We start from the raw sequence: 16,860 nt of genomic DNA, 5'->3' as shown, positions 1-16,860 counted from the left end.
ACATCTTTGGTCCACAACTCACGAGATGTTTTCATATGGCTTAACTTCTCTACCCTTATCTATAAAATGAAAGTGAAGTCACTTAGTCATGTCCGTCTCTTTGTGACCCTGTGGACTGTAGCCCACCAGGCTCCTCCATCCATGGGATTCTCCAGGCAAGAATACTGGAGTGGGGTGCCATTTCCTTCTCCAGGGGATCTTCCCAACCCAGCGATCGAACCCAGGTCTCCTGCATTGCAGGCAGACGCTTTAACCTCTGAGCCACCAGGGAAGCCCTTATCTATAAAGTGAAGTGAAGTCACTCAGTTGTATCCGACTCTTTGTGACCCCATAGACTGTAGCCTACCAGGCTCCTCTGACCATGGGATTTTCCAGGCAATAGTCCTGGAGTGGATTGCCATTTCCTTCTCCAGGGGATCTTCCCAACCCAGGGCTCGAATCCAGGTCTCCCGCATTGTAGACAGACGCTTTACCGTCTGAGCCCCTCATGGAGTTCTTGTGAGAATTATATGAGAAACTATTTTCAAAACACTTGGCACATAATCAGTGTTCAATATATGGAAGCAGCTGCTCTGGTGATGGTGGTAGGGTTTGTGGTGTTACTCTGGGTGATGATACTTTCTCTAAACTGTTCACCTCTACTTGCTTGTATTTACTACTATGACATAGCACTTAGTATTGTATAACTGAAGTACATAGTAATGGAAAGTTATGAATACTAAACTTTCTGTATTTCCTTGATATTTGTGAGATTCCTATACATTTTTCTTAGTTGTGTTTAGTTATATCTGTGTATGAAACAATGGATGGTATCTCCCTTTTTGTAGAAGAGAATGAGACAGCCCTGAAGCATAAAGTTGGATGGTAGTGTGTACCTACTTTGCAGTCTAGAACTATTGCTTCATTTAGACATACCAAAATTTTAAATGCCATAGTTTCTTTCCCTGCAAATCACATAAATTTCAAGGAAATGTAGACGCATGAAATGACACTGCAGTAACTCATTGAGTGCAAAGTTTTATGGTACAAGGGAGACTGTAAATAGAGAATAGGAGGTAGATGGAATAATCCAAATTAGATGATGTGAATCTGCATATATTTTTGAAGGAAGTGGGTTGATTTGGTTACTAAAGAGCTCCATGGTGAGAATAAAAAAACGTATTATCACAGGTCTTGACTTACGCCCAGTGATGGTCCTCAGTATGGTAATAAGCCTGACTTTGAATTTACAATATGAATTTTTACCAATGTACTCTTCTTGGTTTCCCAAAACTTTTTTTTTTAAAGGTATTTCAACTGAATTGAGAAGTAGTATGAACTATTTAAGTCCTTTGGTAATTGACTTTCAGTTCATTTAGTTGATATTTATTGACTCTCTTGGAATATGGAAATTTTGTAGCTGCATCAAGAGGAAGTATGATGTTGCCTATAGAGCTTTTTATAAGACTGTGTGACTCAATCTCCCTGCATCCCAGGTTCCTCATATATTCAAAATATGATGATAATGCTTAGGTCATTTTTCATCTTCTCTGACATTCTATTTCTGTTCATGTGTAGTCTCTGTACACTATCATAGCCTCATAAGATATAACCTAGTTGTGATTATCACTGATTTGAAACTATTCCTGGGGGTATCCAAAGGCAGTTTGGGTCAGATTAAGTTTTCTTATGTTCCAGATTCTTATCCTGTCCTAGAGTTTGGTGGTTCATTCCTAGAAAGAATCTACTTCATAAGCAGATTACTTAATAAAGAGGGTGAAAGCACCAATTTTTATTGCTTAATGCTTTGATTATTATTGCCTAAGTCTCTGTTTATCCTTTCTTAGAAAACCTATGGATGCTGTGGTAACCAGAAGCAATGGAAACCAGAAGTAAAAAGGGAAACACGGGAATGAATAGCAGACCGTGAATTAGCAAAGCTCCAAAATGCTTTCTAGAATTAGAAAAATGTTTAACAATGAAAATATACATTTCTGCAATTATCACTGTTTGAAAATAAAGAATTAGCTTGAGTGGGAGGAAATAGGGTGGAAAGTGATTGGAGGACAGTTAAGTAATTCAATGTGTTAAGGTAGTATATAGCATATGGTCAAGTGCCTTTGGCTCTATTGATATAAACTGATAGATTTGTTTCATGTTAATGCTAAAGTTGATAAGCTGTTTAATATTTTGGGATAAATAATGAGTTTAAAGTATCAACTAACTTGTCCTAAATTACACTTCTAATGAGTGATGGACATAAAAATTCAAACCTTGGTCTTTCTGATTGTGAGCTGTCTTATTTTAATTTTATTATGTCAATTTTGCTTCTCCTTGGCAATCTGTTTTGACTGCTCGAAACAAGCTTTTCAAATGTTATCTTCTCAGCCTCCAGCTTAATTGGACTTTTAGCTATTTAATTTTTACAACATCTCCTTGTTCAGTTTGTTAGGACCGTTAAGTATCTATCTTGGCCTAGATAATTATTTTGAACTTTAAGTTAAAAAGCATGCCCCAGCAGATACTCAGTATTTGAAGAGCTGGCTCCTAAACTACTACTGTCCTACCTGTTTGGACCTAGTTTTTATGTCTTGGATAACCTGTCAACCCTGTTATTATCTGAACCCGTTTCAGCCCAAATGTTCCAGTATAAGACAGTGTAAGATTTACTGTTGCTTTTTAGGTGATGATTTACTGGAAAGATACAGATTTAGGATTGGGTAGAAGTAACAAATAGCTGTATTAGTTTGTCTAAATTTCTTAACCTCACAGAGAAGTGAGGTTTATTCATCTACAAGAAAGGAATAATGCCAACTTCTTGGGGTGATTGGGAGAATTAAGTGAAGTAACATAAGATGTCAGCTGCCTGAGACAGAGTGTCTTTCCCTTTTCTCTGCCTTCTGTTTTGCAGTGTTATCTCTGGACTTACATTTTAGTCTATCCTCATTGCTTCACTGCACTCCCACGCTCACTGTTGAAAAGCCATAGGGCTTCTCACAGCTTTGATCTGCTGCCTCTGAGTGTTCACATGGGACGTAGCCTAACAACTGTGTTGAATTATATGGCTTCTTGGTGGCACCGGTTCTAGGTTTCCAGCATGCCATTTAATATGGATTTCTTTTTGTGACTTTTCTCTTTAGGCTACTTTATGCTTTCATTGCCTTTCTGACTTGGTCTCTATTCCCTAACTTAAGTATTTCCATTTGTTGTCTTAAATCACCTACAGAGTGTGGGTCTTGAGAACATACAAACAGAACCATCTAGAGGAGAAACATTTTTAGAATGTGTAATGTCACTGTTTATTAGTTATTTTTTATTCTATAAAATAATTTTCAATCAAATAAAATTTAGAAAATTTCTACTTTTTTTTTTTTTTACTTTCTCAAAGGTAGAAGCCAGACATACAAATCATAAAATATCTCTTATTTGATTGTGGAAAAAACTGTTATAGTACTCATGCTGGTGATTATGCAACTAAGTGACACTCAGAAATATCTAGGAACATTGTAAATCAGAATATACCGTAGGCAGAGCTATTTATAGTTAGGTATTTGGAAATCTGGCTTCTACCTGTGTTCCTCTTCATATATACACATGTACATTATGAATCAGTCTCATTCTAGTAGATTCAAAAAATAACCTTAAAGGAATTATCTGAAGTATATAAAAAGGCATGCAAATTGAAAAACTTCATTGTGGTATTGTTTGTTCTATTTGTTTAAAGCCTGCTACTTTTGTAGAAGGGGCTTCCCTGGTGGCTCAGCGGAAAAGAATCTGCCTGCCAATAGAAAGGGGTTCAGTCTCTGGGTTCTGAAAATCCCCTGGAGAAGGAAATGACAGCCCACTCCAGTATTCTTACCTGGGAAATCCCATGGACAGGGAAGTCTGGAGGGCTGTAGTCCATGAGGTCGCAAAAGAGTCAGACGTCTTAGCGGCTAGACAACGGCAACTTTTGTAGAAGGCCCTGGCCCAGAGAAACATGTGAAAAAAAAATATATATCTATATATATGAAAACTATAGTCAGAATCTGGCATAATAGCAAAAGAAAAAGAACCAACCATAAACCATCAAGAACAGAAGAATGGACAGATGGATTATGGTATAGTCCTAAAATGGGATACTGTGGAATAATTAAAGGGATAAACTACAACCACATGCATTTCATTAAAGAAAATCCACATTCATAACACTGACAGCAAATTGTAGAAGGATATCCTGTGTAGTAATAGAAAGTTCCAAATACCTAAAATAAGATGTTGTTTCTTATTTTATACTTGTCATATAATATTTTTATAATACAAATGGTATACTCAACACAAGAAATGGTCACCTCTGGGGAGAGGGAAGAAAATGATTTAAGGAGGCCATATAGGGGTGTTAACTATATTTCTTATGTTTAGTGGATATGTGTGCTCGTCATAGAATTATATATATATTTTCTATATGACTGAAATACTTCATTATTTCAAAAAAGAAGGATCCACTGAGTAATATGAGGAGTCAGACTTTTAAAAATTTATCAGGCTTTTCAGACCAGATGATAAATAGCAGAAATAAAATAAATATACATCTGGGGAAGAAATGGATATGTCCTCCATACTGTATAACTCAGACCTGGGACTAAAATATAATTCACTAGTGTAAAAATGAATCTTTCAAAGAAATAGCAAATTACTAATTTTAATATCAGTGTTTTGAAAATTAGAATGTGTGCTCATAAACTTCAGTGCTTATTTTTTGAGAAAATTTACCTTTCATTAATTTTTTCAGAAAACTTTTTGTTTTAAACCATTCTTTTCATTTTATATGTGTTAAATCATAAAATAGTAAACACTTTGGTTTCTAGATAAGTTAGAAAATTGTTTTCATTTGCTCTTTAAGAACTGCAGTAGTTTTGAAGAGATTGCTGAAATTTATTCTCTCTGGAAACATTCTTTCTCAGTTTAATTAAGATTTTGAGTATTGTTTATCTATTGTTGATTTAGGGGAAAAAACACTTTGTGAATGAAGAGCTGGGCTTTATGAATTCTAGCTGAGTATTATAGTGACATGACTAATGGTAATGGAGCTAATATTTAAGATGTTTGCCATCAGGTGCTATTAATTTCAAAATTATTTGAAAGGAAGGGATATCATGATGGAGAAAACCTTTAAAGAAATTCCCAATTGATATTATACATGTTTCAATGCCATTCTCCCAAATCATCCCACCCTCGCCCTCTGCCACAGAGTCCAAAAGACTGTTCTATACATCTATGTCTCTTCACTGAGATGACCCAGAGGTATGGTACAGGGAGGGAGGAGGGAGAGAGGTTCAGGATGGGGAACACGTGTATACCTGTGGTGGATTCATGTTGATGTATGGCAAAACTAATACAATATTGTAAAGTAATTAACCTCCAATTAAAATAAATAAATTTATATTTAAAAAAAAGAAATTCCCAATTGAAAAATAAATGATTTTAATTTTTGTTGGAATTTCATTTTAATCCATCAACCTTATGATTTGCTTTCTTGTATTTCAGGGAAAGGTGGCCCAGACAGCATGTATGTCAGCTTGCAAGCATTTAGCCACATCTTTGATGCAACTTTTGCTGGAGGCTGAAGTAAGGCAGCTCACCTTGGGAGCATTACAGCAGTTCAACTTGGATGTCAGAGAATGTGAACGTAAGACAGTAAACCATCTTTGTTTATTTGTTTTACCTGCCTACTCACTTCTGCAGGAAAAAAGTTTTAGGTCTGTGGGGTTTTGGTCCTAATGGAATCAAAGAATATCTAAGTGACAGAAGTAATTTGTAGGTCTAAAAGTAAGAGTCTGTCAGCAAGCTGATTTGAACACCCAAAGTGCATAGACCCACATATAGGAAAAAGACCCCTGGCCACATGGAAGTCTAGAGGGGAATACAAGGCAGACATGCATTTCATACACATCAAAGGAAACCTGATTAGTTCATAGACTTCAAAAGAATGCAGTTCTCAACTATTTGCTTTTTATCTTGTAATTTAAAATTATTTTTTCATCTTATGTGCAAACTCTTCTTAGTCTAAAGAACAAATGGAGTATGCATTTATCAGTCAGAAATGCTTTCTATGATAGGTAGAAACAGAAAACCTTAGACAGAGTAGTTAAATAGGTTTTGATTTTCTCAGAGACAGTGTGTTGCTGTACTAATTTAGTTGTTCAGTGATGTCATCAAGGACCCAAGCTCTTTTGTTCCCTCTCCTCTGTCATACTTAGGAATATAGAATTTTCCTCCTCATATATATTATAGTCAGAAAGGACTCACATTCAATGGACAAAAAGGTGCCAAGATCACCTAGTCTTTTTTATTTAAAAAATTAAAATCTTTTCAGTAAACCCCTAACAAACTTTCCCGTATGTCTCGTTGATCAAAATATAGTTGTATAATATTGAAGAAGTGAATGAGCCTTATTTTCATGTGTAATTAGTAGATTTATCACAGTCCAGATTCTAATCTAGTTTCATAAATAAATTATTCATTAAATGAAAAATATATATATAATTGTATGATCACCTCCAGCTCTCAGGGAGGCTGGGGGATTGAGTCTCTGGCAGAGTGAAAGAGGAGCATCATTCCTGACATAGCTCATTTATCATGAATCATCTACTTAGAATTAAACGTGAAATCAAGCTTTGGTTAGCAAAGAAGGAAGGGATGAAAAGTGTTGTAGTGTTCACTGTGCCATTGGTGAGAAATGAAAATGAACTAAAATATGACTTCTGGAAACTTCTGTTTCTAGAAAAATTAAACCAGTGAAAAATTACATAAGTGTACTAACACTTCTGCCTCACCTTTTCATTTTTCTACTGCTTACTGGTTTCCTTTGGTGGGCATTTTTTTTTAATGTACCATGCAACGGCAGGATCTTAGTTCTCCAACCAGGTATTGTACTTGGGTTCCCTGACCACTGGACTGCCAGGGAACTCCACCTCTTGGTTGACTTTTGATGGCCGGAAATTAAGGCTATGCTATTTTTAATTAATTAAATAAGACTTCCAGTTCCAGCATCACAGTGTAACAGCTATCAAAGTCACCCTTGTGCCATAAACAGCTCTAAAACTGGATTAACTGTATGAAGCAACCTTTTTCATGCATTAGACAGCAGACAGCACACGACTCTGATCCTTCAAAGTGGAAGTGCACAAGGTAACCTTGACATTTGCTCTTGTTTTCTGTCTAAGGGCACTATCTAGACACAGCACAGAAAAGTAGAACCGCTATAAAAAGCTGTGTTTTACATAGGAAAATACCCAGAGATTGTCTTATAGAACTGTTGAGACAGCTTAGCTTAGGTTTATGGACCAAGGTACCATAGAGCAAGGAGTTGTTTGGAGAAATAGCTCTGGAAATATGCATTGGAGATCCCTTGAGTCTTTGATCAAAAACTAAGTTGCCATGTGTGGTGTAAAACTCTGGGAGGCTTAGCAGAGAATAGCCACTAAGGAGCTATGAGCTGAATAGGAATGCCAGATGTCACAGAGTGCTAGGAAGCCCTGGAATTCTGGCCAACCAGAGTGGAAAGACCACCTTAACATATTGTGCATTCAGTAATACCCTTGAAAGTTAGGCATTAAGAATACTTTTCAAGCTCTGGAGTAAGAGCTAATCTTGATCCACCCTAATAAAGCCTAATAATAAGACTTGACAAGATGAAGGTAATCTGCTAGTAAAATAACTGCCTGCCAAAACATTCAAGAGTCTTTGAAGGAAGAGGAACATGAAAAAGTTTTCAGATTCCCACCATCTAGCATCTACAATTTCGCATCAAAAAACTAAAATTTGGGACTTCCCTGGTAGTACAGTGGATAAGAATCCACCTGCCAATGCAGGAAACATAGATTCAGTTCCTGATCCAGGAAGATTCCAAATTCTGCTAAGCAACTAAAAGCCTGTAAACTAGGACTAATGAAGCCCATGTGCCCTATAACCAGCAGGCTGCAACTACTGAGCCTGTGTGCCTAAAGCCTGTGCACAAGAGAAGCCACTGCAATGAGAAGCCCTCTCGCTGCAGCTGGAGATTAGCCCCCGCTCTTCACAGGCAGAGAAAGCCTGTGTGCAGCAATGAAGACCCAGTGCAACCAGAAAAATAAGACAAACATTAAAAAACTTAAAAAACCCTACAATCTGACAAACAAATATGTAGGGAAACATGACCCATAACAAGACAAAATGAAAAATAGAAATAGATCCATTGATTATACAAATGTTGAAAATAGTGGACAGGGCCTTTAGAAAACAGAATATAGTCAATAATACAAAGGAAAAGGTGGAATGACTGTAGCTGAAATCTTTTCCAGGTTTGATTTTAAAAAGTGTTAACTCACCGATTTAAAAAGCTTAACAAATTTTCAACAAGATAAACATATAGCCACACCCAGGCACATTATGGTCAGACCGCTAAAAATAGCAATAAAAAAGAAAATTGTCAAAGCAAAAGAAAATACACATTACATAATAAAGAACAATGATAAGAATTGGAAACAATGCAATCCAGAAAGCAGTAGAAGAACATCTTTACAATACTGAAAGAAAAAGAAAAAGTCTGTTAACCTTAACTCAGAAATTCTTTTTCTTGTGAAAAATTTCCTTCAAAGATAAAGGTAAAATATAGACATTTTGAAATATGGAAGTTGAAAAAATTTGTCACCAAATCACGACATTTAAAAGCTGGTTTTTCAAGTTGGAAGGAAATTATACTACCTGTGACCCCAGCTCTGCAGTGAAGACAACATTGTTCAAAGATGTAAACCACAGTATCTCTTTCCTCACATCTTTTTGTAGAATCTTGACACTACTAAGAATTGACGTCTGTTAGACTGAAGCGACTTAGCAGCAGCAGCAGCAGCAGAGGGAAGTGCGCAGTATTGTATGCATCAAAATTATTTAATTGAAAAACTAATCAACATCTAATTCCCCTTCTCTTGAGTCTGGGCAAGCTTGTGACTTGACTGTAACCCACAGAATGTGGCAAAAGTGACTTTTGTGGCTGGATCATAAAAGACAATGCAACCTCCATGTTCTTAGGGAGCTGCTGTAGAACAAGCCCCTCTGCCCTGAGGCATCCACGCTGTGAGGAAGCCTAAACCAGCTCGTGTGGACAGGCCACATGGAGGAACTCTGGTGTATGACGTATAAAATTGGATGCTGTTGCTGCTGGGTTTTGTTGTACTCCTTCAAATAGTGCTAGATTTTCTTCTGACCTGCAATTGCATTACTGGTTGGATCCTTTTGAGATTTGTTTTTCATTTATATTGGGTCTAGAGCAACCTTTTGTTTCAGTCAGATTTAACCCCAAATCTAAAGCAATGCCCTTTGAAATATTCTACCTCATTACCCAAAATATCTGAAGATATTTCAACTCTGGCTGGTGGAAACCCAAAGTATGCCTGGCTATATAAGAACTCCACAAATCATTCTGCCATTTCTTTCTCATACTTCTGTCCCCAGCCTTAGGTAGTTTCTTCTCGTACGTGTGCATGTTAATCTTCAGCCAGGTATTCAGTGGGGCCCTTACATAGTGTTCCTCTTGCAGCTTCCTCCACATGACCATTGGCATGGCAAACGCTAGTTGCCATGGCATCCTGGACTACAGTCTCTGGCTTTTGAACTCAGACTAGCATGTTTGTTTGGGTTCCCTCCCTTTGCCCACTATGCATCATACCTAGAAACTGCTGCTAGACATGCTCACCTGGTTTGTTTTCTTTCTGTCAGGGATCACAGCCCTGCATTGATTGTTATCTAATATCTAAAACCATTCTTTCAGATGGTTTGGCCAGTTTTCCAGGTTTTTGTGTGTATATATGTGTGCACTATGCCAAGGCCTTTGACTGTATGGATCAGAATAAACTGTGGAAAATTCTGAAAGAGATGGGAATACCAGATCACCTGACCTGCCTCTTGAGAAACCAGTATGCAGGTCAGGAAGCAACAGTTAGAACTGGACATGGAACAACAGACTGGTTCCAGATAGGAAAAGGAGTACATCAAGGCTGTATATTGTCACCCTGCTTATTTAACTTCTATGCAGAGTACATCATGAGAAACGCTGGACTGGAAGAAACACAAGCTGGAATCAAGATTGCTGGGAGAAATATCAATAACCTCAGCTATGCAGATGACACCACCCTTATGGCAGAAAGTGAAGAGGAGCTAAAAAGCCTCTTGATGAAAGTGAAAGTGGAGAGTGAAAAAGTTGGCTTAAAGCTCAACATTCAGAAAACTAAGATCATGGCATCTGGTCCCATCACTTCATGGCAGATAGATGGGGAAACAGTGGAAACAATGTCCAGCTTTATTTTGGGGGGCTCCAAAATCACTGCAGATAGTGATTGCAGCCATGAAATTAAAAGATGCTTACTCTTTGGAACAAAAGTTATGACCAACCTAGATAGCATATTAAAAAGCAGAGATATTACTTTGCCAACAAAGGTCCGTCTAGTCAAAGCTATGGTTTTTCCTGTGGTCATGTATGGATGTGAGAGTTGGACTGTGAAGAAAGCTGAGCACTGAAGAATTAATGCTTTTGAAGTGTGGTGTTGGAGAAGACTCTTGAGAGTCCCTTGGACTACAAGGAGATCCAGCCAGTCCATCCTAAAGGAGATCAGTCCTGTGTGTTCATTGGATGGACTGATGCTGAAGCTGAAACTCCAATACTTTGGCCACTTCGCGCAAAGAGTTGACTCATTGGAAAAGACTCTGATGCTGGGAGGGATTGGGAGCAGAAGGAGAAGGGGACAACCAAGGATGAGATGGCTGGATGGCATCACCGACTCGATGGACGTGAGTTTGAGTGAATTCCGGGAGTTGGTGATGGACAGGGAGGCCTGGCCTGCTGAGATTCATGGGGTCACAAAGAGTCGGACACGACTGAGCGACTGAACTAAACTGAACTGATGTGTGCAGTGAGAAGATGAGTCTTCTTCCTATTACTCCTTAATGAAATGAGGTGAATTCCATCATGACATTAAGTGAATTCCATGGTGGAATTAAGTGAATATCTTTTCAAAGTTTTACTTTTTAATTTATATATTTTTGAAAGTAATATCTGCTTTTTAAAATTTCCAGGGTAAAAAAGTACAAAAAATTATCATAATCTCATCATTCAAAAATAAGTACAATTCCAGGGATTGCATCCAGGCATGATAACATCCAGCTGCTGCTGCTACTAAGTCCAACTCTCTGCGACCCCATAGACGGCAGCCCACCAGGCTCCCCCTTCCCTGGGATTCTCCAGGCAAGAACACTGGAGTGGGTTGCTATTTCCTTCTCCAATGCATGAAACTGAAGAGTGAAAGTGAAGTTACTCAGTCATGTCCAACTCTTAGCGACCCCATGGACTGAAGCCTGCCAGGGTCCTCCATCCATGGGATTTTCCAGGCAAAAGAGTACTGGAGTGGGGTGCCGTTGCCTTCTCTGATAACATCCAGCAGCCATAGAATTTTTTCTAGAAGTCATTCACTGGATTCCTTGCATCTAGTTAGCCAAAATTGTTTCACCTGCTTCTGTCTTAACCAATTATTCCCCAGGAGAATGAAAACATGATTGGATAAACCAATCAAAATTGATTCTTTATGTTAAATATGAAGTTATCCTTTTCTGAATCTTGAGGAATAGTAGAACCTCATTGTGATATAAATAAAAGGGAGGAAAACAACCAGTTGTTGTTGCTGTTGTTCAGTCACTAAGTTGTGTCTGACTCTTTCTGCAGCATTCCAGCCTCCTCTGTTCTTGAGTGTCTCCCAGAGTTTGCTCGGCTTTGTGTCCATTGAGTCCAGTGATGCTATCTAACCATTTCATCCTCTGTCACCCTTTTCTCCTTTTGCCTTCAATCTTTCCCAGCATTAGGGTCTTTTCCAACGAGTTGGTTCTTTGAATCAGATGGCCAAAGTATTGGAGCTTCAGCTTTACCATCAGTCCTTCCAATGAATATTCAGGGTTGCTTTCCTTTAGGATTGACTGATTAGGTCTCCTTGCTGTCCAAGGGACTCTCAAGAGTCTTCTCCAACACCGCAGTTCAAAAGCATCAATTATTCATCGCCTAGTTCTCACCGCCGTACATGACAACTGGAAACACCGTAGCATTGACTATGCAGACTTTTGTCAGCAAAGTGCTGTCTGTGCTTTTTAATACACTGTCTAGGTTTGTTGTGATAGCTTTCCTTCCAAGGAGCAAATGTCTTTTAATTTTATGGCTGCAGTCACCATCCACAGTGACTTTGGAGCCCACAAAAATAGAGTCTGTCACTGCTTCCACTTTTTCTTCTACTTGCCATGAAGTGGTAGGACTGGATGCCATGATCTTAGTTTTTTTTTAATGTTGAGTTTCAAGCCAGCTTTTTCACTCTCCTCTTTCACCCTCGTCAAGAGGCTCTTTAGTTCCTCTTCACTTTCTGCCATTAGAGTGGTATCATGTGCATATCTGAGGTTGTTGATGTTTCTCCCAGAAATCTTGATTCTAGCTTGAGCTTCATCCATCCTGGCATTTTTCACTATGTACTCCGAATATAATCTAAATAAACAACCAGTACCATTGGTTGAATAGGAAAATCTGATGGATGATTGGGAATGACTTGTGACTGCATTTTTGATAGAGCTAAAAGATAAAGAGGGATGAAAGGTGATAGGCTAAAATATATTAACCTCGAGGAGGAGGAGCATTGAGAGAATAAGGAAAATGCCCATCTTATAGCCCAATTCTGAAAGTCATTTTATATGAAAGAATGAACAGTTTCTATTTAGACAATTTATAGGTGAATTGGTATCCTTAGTAGAGAGCTATATTTCAGTTAATATTGAGGAAGAGACCATGAAAAGGTGGCAACTGTGCAAATAGTTTGTTAATTTTGCAAAAGGAGTCCCAGCGGCCAGTGTCTTATCTGAAAAGCCATTCAGTATCTATAATAGCCTTTTGTAATTGGGATCAGCTTGAAGCTAACATTTGTAAAGCATGACAGTGCCTCTAATAACCCTATTACCACTGAAATTTTTTCTCCGTATATTGAAGAGCCTCTAAGGTTCATTGATTTAGAATTTAATGTTTCATTTCTGATTGGCATTAATTTGTCTGTCAAAAAACTTTTCATGGACATTTATTTTAATTTAAAAGAAAGAATTCTATGTCTTTTGGTATACCATCCCCCTCATTTTCTTCTTTAGATGCTCAGTGGTCTATAAAAAATCTTAAAGAAATGATACATAAGATTCACATAACTATACAGAGGCGTATTAAAGCAACTCCAAATGACAAGATAATTAACACTTACATCTTTCTACCCAGTGGTGTGTACGTGAGGTATTTTTGCTATTGTCTGTGAGTCCTTGGAAGAACTGTGTATAGGTCTTAAATAAAACTTTGGACAAGATAGAATGTGAATGTATCTTTAGTGTTTGACTCTGAGGCCTGGCCTGCCACTTTGTTAGATTCAAATACTTAGACAATAATCAATTAGGATAGTGTAGTCATTAAGAACTCAAATTTTAGAGTCAGCTCAATCAGATGGATTCAAGTCACCACTTCTTTTTACTGTGATCGTGTATAAATTATTTAACCTCTTATAGCTCCACTTATGAAATAGGTACAATAATAGTACCTAATATTACAGGAATGGGTTTAGAATTAAATGAGATAATGCATGAAAGAGTTTATTTCATTAATGGCAAAATATTAAATTTGCAGTAAGGAATAACTTCTCCTATTGTTATCATTGTCAGCAGCCACAGCAGTTAATAAACATCCAGCAACTCTCAGAAGGTCCTTTGCAGGCCATGCAGACCTTTGTCTGTAGTTTGTGAATCAGTTAGGTTTGGAGATGCCCTTTTATTTTATTTATGTTGTGCTTTTTTGTAGCTGTCTGTCAAACTTCCATATTTATTTGGAAAGTTATCATCCAGAACTGATAATTTTCTAATTCTTAGCTTATGCTTTTGCAAGAAATCGATTAGTTAGCTCAGATGTTTACTAGAGATGGTACCTACTGCTCTGGATTCCACCATCTAGGAATGTTGATTTCTTACTGACAGACTGTCAAACCAAGTACCTTTAAGGTGACAATTATTAGGACTTAGGAGATATGAAGAAAATATTCCTTTTCCTTTAAAAAATGACAGTAACCTCTCGGTATTTCTTCTCTGTTTGAGTTTCATCTTATAGTCTCCATATGTCTTATATGTAGTTTTGGATATTGGAACACTGGATCCCAACAGAGAAACTGGATTTTGAATACTAGCAGGTCTTGATCACCTAATGCTTACCTCCTTGATCAAACTTGGGCTATTGTAACTTTCATGTACTAGGATGTTCAGTCTGTGTCTGGCTTTGGAATTTCCAAACCTTTCACTTTGTATATTCTAAAAATATGGAGGTCTGGGTTTATATTCAGGCTCAACTACTTGTTAACAGCACTAATTCAGTAATTTTTTCATTTGTTCAACAAGTTCATGTGAAGCCCCTACTCCATGCAAAGTACCATGCTGGAGGCTTGAAACAGAATGGGAAACCACGGATGTTAAATAAGAGAGTAATGAATCTAAATTCATTAAATATGTGGATTGAAAAGGAACTCTCCAATTTATCAGGAGCCTCAGAGATCTGTTGTAAGGCTGTTGCAGTAATCCACGATAGAGATAATTTGGAAGCTTCAGCATATTTATGCATCATAATTCAAGCCATTGGAATGAATGAAGCAATTCATCTAACCTCTCTGATTCCATCAGTAAACTGGAAATGCTAATCCCTGTATATTTTTCTCACAGTATTGCTATGAAGTCAAATGAGATACTATGCATAAAATCATTTGTATACAGCCATGGAAATTTTATTTATTATAGCTGTCATATCTTTATCCGTATGCTTTCATATGTTTTTATCTTGTTTTCTTTTCCAGTATTTTCAGATTTTAACAATCTATTCACGTTCCTATATTATTTGAAGGATAGATGTGTTAAAAATATAACAATTAAACCAAGTCCAGGGGACATTTGGTTGTGAGGAAATGCAGCAGCAGTCACATCTTTTTAAAGTTGCCATAATCGTCTTTTCCCAGGGCCCATCAGCCTTTTGCACAGAACAGACCGAGTCCTTGTACAGGAAGGCTAATAGTATGCTTCTTGCCAGCTTCCCAGCTCTTGGATGGTCAAGTTAACCAGAGCTCGGTTTGCTCTTTTGGAAAGGAGCAAGGACTCCAAAGCCTTGTATTTCACCCTTCTTACCATAATAGCCCTTGCTTTACAGGTCAAGAAACCAATGTGGAAAATCTGCCTAAACTCAGGACTTAATAAAACAATTTCAGGTTAGATTCATGACTTTACTGAGTGAATTATGGTATAAAATATAGGCAGAACACCATTTGTCATTTAACTCCATAAACCCCACTCTAACTGAAAGATGAGATCACTTTCTACATTCCCAGAGTAGTTTTAGCTCAAAGTCAGGATCAAATAGCCCACTACTGAAAAGTCTGAATTTTCTATCTCTTAGTATATATTTACTAAAACAAATGGCTGCAAGTTTCCCTTGTGGTATAGCAGGCTCTCCTCTGACTCAGGTGTGAGATGTTTTAGCAAATCTTACTAAAGGGGCAGACCTTAATAGACTTGTTTATGATTTTGCAACTGGAGCTTCTGAACTAAAGAATCTTTATAAAGTGATCTTTCTGAATTTTAAGTACTAAGCCCAAATACCTGCCATTTGAGGTAACTGTACTCACTTTTTATTCTTTCTGTTACCTGAGTCCAGCTATCCTTGACTGTCCACCTCTGTATAGTTAATTATCCCCATAGACTCTCCACAAAAGTCTGTCTGAGAACTTTCAGGCATCCCTTTACCAATCTCTTCCTGGTGAGAGGGAGACGGAAGAGAAGTGAGTCCTCAGGACCCTGGTCAGAAGCATCATGGAACCATATGTGACAGGTCTCACATCCATTCTTCTCTGACAACCTTTGAAGTTTACATTTGCAAAAGGAATTTTGATCTTTAATAACTACGCCAGTGTTAAACTCCCTGGTGGCTCAGATGGTAAAGAGTCCACCTGCAGTGCAAGAGACATGGGTTCGATCCTTGGGTCAGAAAGATCCCCTGGAAAAGGGAATGGCTACGCACTCCAGTATTCTTGCCTGGAGAATTCCATGGACAGAGGAGCCTGGTGGGCTACAGTCCATGGTGTTTGCAAAGAGTCGGACACGACTGCATAACTAACATTTTCACTTTTCACATTTTTCAAATCCAAACTGCATCAGCTAACCAAACTGTACCAAGTGACTACTAGCTCATATATTAAATCAAACCTCTCCAGTGAGATGCCTTATAGTAATTAACTTGTCATTCAAAATTATGTTTAGTTGTCCTTGAATAAGTAGTACAAAATGCATATCCACACCGTTGCTTTTTTTCCCCTTGGAGATTCCTTAGAAAACTCTCCTGTTTCTTTCTGAATGTATTTTCTGCTACTCTTATTTAGCATATCACCTTTGAGACCACGTTGTGTTTAGATCCTAGTCATGGGACAATATTCAATAAGGGATAGAGCGGAGCAAAGTGCTATCCTTCTGTGGAAAGGGAGACACAATGGAAAGCATTCTGGAGAGGGCCGAGGAATCAAGGTTTCAAAATTTCTCTTACCACCCTTGCATTTATCAAGGAAATGTGGTGAAAGTATGAAGACAGATGGTGTATCAGTTCATAACTTGAAAGATCAGTTTGTGCCCCATTTTCATTGTAAGTTGCCCAGTGTTATTAAAAGCTTTTACATGAAAACTTTTCATATTCTTCAGTTTACTTAAACTAAACAATGTCAGGACAACCTGGAGAAGGAAGTGGCAACCCACGCCAGGATTCTTGTGGGAAAATCCCCTGGACAGAGG

At 37.8% G+C, this 16,860-nt stretch overlaps 1 protein-coding gene across 2 annotated transcripts in view; it reads left to right on the top strand.

The window, feature by feature from the left end:
- The window catches only part of EXOC6B (exocyst complex component 6B), a 708,301-nt gene that overhangs the window by 504,498 nt on the left and 186,943 nt on the right, over positions 1–16,860 (top strand). For both annotated transcript variants that reach the window (XM_012173630.3, XM_060412346.1), the window contains one exon: positions 5,506–5,647. In XM_012173630.3, the coding sequence (XP_012029020.2) occupies positions 5,506–5,647 (142 nt within the window). The remainder of the gene's footprint in view (positions 1–5,505; positions 5,648–16,860) is intronic.

Source organism: Ovis aries, chromosome 3 (genome assembly GCF_016772045.2).
Source record: "Ovis aries strain OAR_USU_Benz2616 breed Rambouillet chromosome 3, ARS-UI_Ramb_v3.0, whole genome shotgun sequence".
Lineage (NCBI taxonomy): Eukaryota > Metazoa > Chordata > Mammalia > Artiodactyla > Bovidae > Ovis > Ovis aries.
The sequence above is the reverse complement of the archived record's forward strand: the minus strand, read 5'-3'. Positions and strand labels throughout refer to the sequence as shown.